The sequence below is a fragment of the Frankliniella occidentalis genome, unplaced genomic scaffold, assembly GCF_000697945.3.
Source record: "Frankliniella occidentalis isolate FOCC.00 unplaced genomic scaffold, Focc_3.1 Scaffold57, whole genome shotgun sequence".
Lineage (NCBI taxonomy): Eukaryota > Metazoa > Arthropoda > Insecta > Thysanoptera > Thripidae > Frankliniella > Frankliniella occidentalis.
The window spans coordinates 92100-97830 of NW_026267187.1; the positions used below are offsets into that span (position 1 = coordinate 92100).

The window sequence follows — 5731 nt, forward strand, 5'->3', positions numbered from 1 at the left end:
GCGAAATCGAATTGGCACAACATCCACAAATGTTTGGCATACATCGAAGTACAACTCCACCAAATTTCATCGACCTAGCTCAAAATGCAAAGTTGGTGACACTAACGTCTGGACTATATCGCTTTAACTGTCAAGCACTGCCCAGCGCGTCGCCATTGTGTCACAGACCGTCCAGCGTGCTCGACCTCCTCTCCCCGCCACCTCGGCTAGCCGCCTAGCCGCCCGCCCGGCCGAGTGCGAGAGAGAAGGATGCTCGCGGCGAGAGGCGACAATGTCACTCATACAATGCACCTCCGCTCGCTCGGTGCACCTGTCATGAATCTGTTACAGCGGGCCGCCTCGCCAACCTCGCTCACCTTCGCCCGCCTGGCCCGCCCGCTTATTTTGAGAAGCTAAGCGAGTTCGGCACCCATCCCCCAGGAAGCCCTCTGATTGGTCGAACCATGTCGTCCGCGGGAGGACGCTCGGAACCGAGACCCCCGACTCGTCTGCTGGCTGCTCGCGAGCCTTTCAAAGCTTGAACCATCCCCATTGAACGAGATTATTTGTTTACGCGGCCGCCGATATGCTTTTACTTGCGAATGAAAAGGCTTTTCTTCCCTTTTTAGTGCTCTGGCAGTCGTTTCTTATCATTGCTTGCTTTGATTGATCGTAATTTTGTAAGGTTGTGTGATGCACAAACACCCACCTGTGGAAATGCCATAATTTTGATTTTACCGTATATGAAGCAGTATCTCTGGTCTCTGGTTCTGTTTATTAATGGTGGCATTTCCTCCATTGGTGATAGTTATAGCCTTAGGTTGTTTTTATGCTGAGCTATGCCCCTCCTGCTTGTTTACTTATGTTTTAACCTTTGCTAGTTTGTGCAATAAAAGGGGAAAAATTTCATGTGTGTTTGTTGTCTATTTATCTGAGTTAAATGTCCCACCACTATAGTTTCACAGACTTTGTTTGAACGGACTATGAGGGATCAAATAACATCAATATATTAATCAGAACACACTTTATTTATCATGCTGATAGGTTATTACTGCTGACAACGAAAAAGACACAGTTTTTTCTTAGATTTAAAATCATCACGAGTTGTAAAGTATATGTGTGTTCCGAATCTAGTGTTTTCAGTGAATACTCAAGTGAGGATTGAACGATGATCAAGGGTAATAACAACCACTTGTTACGCTGTTGGAGGCTGGCCAAACTCTCCGAATGAGAGATTATCATTGTCATTTTCCTGTGAAAATAATGACAGTTAACGAAGAAAGTTAAACTGAAGATATAAAGGAGTAAAGCAATAAGGTATGAAAGTCTGCTACAAGAACGATTTAAAGAATTTTTACATTGATATGTTTATTGTTTTATATGCAATTTTAATTTTGACTACTTTTATTATTATATATTATAATAACTATATATTAATAAATAAAATATTGTTATGCTTACCTGCCACTAACTGTCTCCACCTTGCTGTCTTCAGTTTATTAAGGTGATTCGATCCCAAACAAAAAGGCTGACATCAAATTTGGGCATAGGAAATATAATATTTGACGGTCTTTTAAGAGGTAGGGGTATAAAACCAATAATGCGCATTGCTTTTATAAATTTGACAGTTGGCTTACATATGACAACTAACCTTTGGCCTTGTAAAATTTACTAAGTAGTAAATAGGGTTGCGCCCTACGTACATTTAATTAATAAATACAATTTTAATTTTAAAAAAATAAGGCATGGTTGTAAGGTAGGCAAAAACTATATACCGCTTAAAATTTAATGCATCCTATCTGCGCGAAACGCAAAGCCAAAGCTGGTTTGTTTACTTCTATCAGCTGCTCGCAGCAGACGAGTCGGGGATCTCGGTTCCGAGCGTCCTCGCGCGGACGACATGGTTCGACCAATCAGAGGGCTTCCTGGGGGTTGGGTGCCGAACTCGCTTAGCTTCTCAAAATAAGCCGCCCGCCCCTGCCAAAACGCGGGGAAGGGCGGTTTGATGGCCATTTTCGGCCGTTTTCGTTCGATGATTACCCATAAAGTAAATTTCTAATCAACACGCGGTTGATTCAAGAGCATTCTTTGAATGCTTTACTTCCTGACGTTTTGATTTTTCAAATAAGTCCATTGGGAAGCTACCCAGGTCTGTTTACAGGGTGGCCACGCAACCTGGAAGTCAGGGAAGTCAGGGAAAAGTCAGGGAAAAAAATATTGGTCAGGGAAGTCAGGGAAAAGTCAGGGAAATTGAACGTTGGTCAGGGAAAATGACTGAATCTTGCTCGAAATCGTTATTTTCAAACTTTCGGTGGCATTTTCAATGTTTGCGGAGGCAAAAAGTTCCACTTAAAAAACCTTTAAAAGTCAGGGAATTTGCGTAAAAAGTCAGGGAAAGGTCAGGGAAAAGTCAGGGAATTTGATAGCTCCGATTGCGTGGCCACCCTGGTTTAAAAAGGGGGAAGAAAATGGCATACTTTGAGCTCAAGTATTGGTTTAATGACAAACGATGTCCAAAATATCTCGACGTGAGGAAGTAGATTTCAGTTAGAACTATCGGCCGGATAAAACCGCATGCCAGTTTCACTCATAGTTTGGAGGCAATCTTGGAACGAAATTGACAAAATTTCATATTTTCAGCTCAAATGTTGGTCCTATGGCGAACGAAGTCCAAAATTTCTCGACGTGAGGAAGCAGATTTCAGTAGGAACTATCATCCAGATCCAGAACCGCATGTCAGTGTCGCTTACAGTTTGGTTGACGGCAATATTGGAACGAAATTAACGCTGTGCGACGATTTGTCTTCCGCGTACCCTTAAGGAATTGTGCATCTTTTCTGGATGTGCACAGACGTGTTGCAATTTGAGGGGCTAACATTGATCCTTTATGTGAAGAGTGCAATTTGAAGTACTTGGGTCACTCTGAGCGAGCCTCCCCCTCCCCCCCTCCTGGAATATCTGCAATTCTTTCGGTATATGTTTATGTGTGTTCATGGAATATCCAAGTGGTCGACCCCTCGCGGAATGCTTTATGCTATGGCTTAAGATATTTTTTCATTAATATAGGTAACTTCAAAACAAAAGGGGTCAATTTGTGGGAAGCTGTCGGGGTCGGGAAGAAACGAAAAGCAGGACTGCTCACCATGTGCCCCGCTTGGCTGATGGAGTAAAATGTAAAGTTACCCCAACTTTGGGAGTATCCATTGTCCACCCCATTGACGAGGAGCGGCTTACGGGGAGCTGCCTTCCAAGAGTCTGCTCCTGCCCACTGCAGGCGATTTATCCAATCGAGGGTACCTGGAACATGCAGCATTGCATTATAATGTACAGTGTTAATGTTTAATTGAACTTCATCAGTGGCTCCAATAGACAAACACCTCTACACAATGTGTCCAGTGCACTTCATCCCAAAATAGTTTTCCAATTTTTCGCTTCAATGTTTTAAGCTGCGGATTTCTACTTTAGGTGGGCAAGCGGAGGATGCTGCGTCTGCTTCATTTGCAATGAAAGCTTTACAATTGTTTCTTACCAATGACGTCGACGATCAGATCCCACTCGCCATTGAAAACAGTCACTTCGATGGTAGTCTCAGAAAGAAGCTTCTCCACTGTTAAAAACATTTTCAAAATAAGTAGTAAGCACAGATAAGAAAATGGAAATCGAGACACTAGCGCACTAAAACGCTATGCATGTGACGCGTCATCACAAACCATTTGTCTGTTTGTGCCGTGTCTGTTTCATTATTGTGACTTACCGATGTCCACGACTGGTTTCATAAAGTCCCCTTCAAGTGCCTTGAAGACAGCGTTGCTCTGAGCCTCGTGCCGTACGTACCAGGGAAGGCCGAGCGCTTTGCGAACGATTTTCATGATGCTAGAGACGCTCCTGGAACTGGCGTGCAAAGCATACGCTTGTTGTGACAGCGGCACTCCTGGATATGACCAAATGCCAAAAGTCTCGTTTGATTAAAAAAGAAAACGGACAGGAATGCAGAAAACAGCATCGCTTGACATCTCAGCTGCGAAAACAAAACATATAATCGGTGATTAGATTACCTTGCAATTTTGACTGCATTCCTTGCGTCTTAGCAGTCGCCTTAAGAGTAGTGAACTGGCCACCAGTTCTGTTCGGGTGCAGTTGACCGCCATAAATGTTGTAGAAGTTGTCACCCGTGAAGCCCGGCACCGCCCACATGACTGCCGTCTCCGCGTTGCGCCACTCGTCCGTCGCTTTATTCCACTGCCCCGCCTCAACGGCACGTCGGCATCGCTGAGCCACAGCGTCCACAGACTTGTAACCATTGTTGTTCAGCAGTCCCTGTTAAGTGTTACCAAACTTATAATCACGTTCGTTGTCATGAATAACCGTTTCCTGTCCTGGTGACGAAACGCATTGCCACAGACTCCGAAAGTCCTGCAAGCAGGAGCGGTTTCAAGAAGAGGTGGGCAAGCCTCCCGTCCCCCATATCTGACACTGAAAAAAATTTGATGATGAAAATTTTTAACGCCAACGCGTTAACGGCCCCCTTACATTTTGATGTAAACATTGCACTGCAAAATGCTTGCAAAGAATAGGTTCGTATTGCAAACTATTTGCTTTGCAGCATGCAAAGAATTTTCAAGCATCGTAATACAAACTAGTTCTTCGCAAGCTTGCAAACTATTTCTTTGCAATGCAAACACATTGTTTGCAAGGATTCTGCCAGCTTGCAAAGAACTTCTTTGCAATACGAACTAATTCTTTGCAATACAAAGCTCACAAATTCTTTGCAACGTTGCAAAGAATATAGTTTGCAAGCATTTTACAGTGTGGCATAACAATACTACAACGATTTATTACATTTTTAAAGGAATTGTAGATTCTGAGTCTGTTTATGCTGTAAAGTAATTGCTTAACCCAACATGTATTCACGAGCATTTGCTGTACGAGGTTAGCTGTACACTGACGACCATAGTACTTCGGAAACTTACGTTGATCCGACTGATCAAAGGATCCACTTGTGGTTTGCATACTTATAGCAGTCAACTAACTTCACATTGAAAATTCAAAAGAATCCTTCAATATTAAATAATTCGATTGACATGCCAGTTCGATAAGTGTTCACCACGTTGACCTGCTTATAAAAACATCGCCACAACATACACATCAACCTCTAAAAGATTTAAACACGAATAAATATAGGATGAAATTCTCTACATTCAGATTTCTTACATACGCACATTTGATTTTATGATGATTTTTTGAGCATTACTCATAATGAACGATACCTCTGCAATTGAAATAATGTAAAGCTGTGGTGTAGATTTTGAGTTTTGTGTTGGGAAGACGCTTTCAAGGCCCCCCCCCCCCTTTTTAAACGCGATTATTACAAGGCGGAACTACAGACCGAGCCAACAATCAAAACTGCAGCTGGCGCTCAGTGGCCGCGTTCAAAACGGCGTCTGCGTTGTATCTTATACGTCGGCGCGATAGTATTATTTAAACGCGACCGCTATATCGACGCCAGTCCGAAGAAGATTGTGGATGGGGTTGTACAAAGCAACAAGTGATCGTTTCCATTGGTCAAACTTTCTCGCCTAAATTTATGATTGGCTAAAATTTTCCTGGCTCGACTCGGCCTGCTGCTCAGCTCGTCATCTCCATGGAAACGGCACGATGCAAACTCAAATTTCTCAAAAGTGAATCAGACGATACGATATCGAATGTATCTCAAAAAAAAATATTATTTTTCCAAGTATTTTTGACTGAAATTT

General features: G+C 42.9%; 1 protein-coding gene across 3 annotated transcripts in view; it reads right to left on the bottom strand.

The window, feature by feature from the left end:
- Window positions 1–5731, bottom strand: part of LOC113217009 (uncharacterized) — an 86640-nt gene that overhangs the window by 73120 nt on the left and 7789 nt on the right. For all 3 annotated transcript variants that reach the window (XR_008011168.1, XR_008011167.1, XM_052267670.1), the window contains exons 5-8: window positions 4034–4295; window positions 3733–3909; window positions 3508–3585; window positions 3121–3275 (exon numbers count right to left, since the gene is read on the bottom strand). Coding sequence is in view for 1 of the 3 variants with exons in the window: in XM_052267670.1 (XP_052123630.1) it covers window positions 3121–3275; window positions 3508–3585; window positions 3733–3909; window positions 4034–4295 (672 nt within the window). In the remaining 2 variants the exon portion in view is untranslated. The remainder of the gene's footprint in view (window positions 1–3120; window positions 3276–3507; window positions 3586–3732; window positions 3910–4033; window positions 4296–5731) is intronic.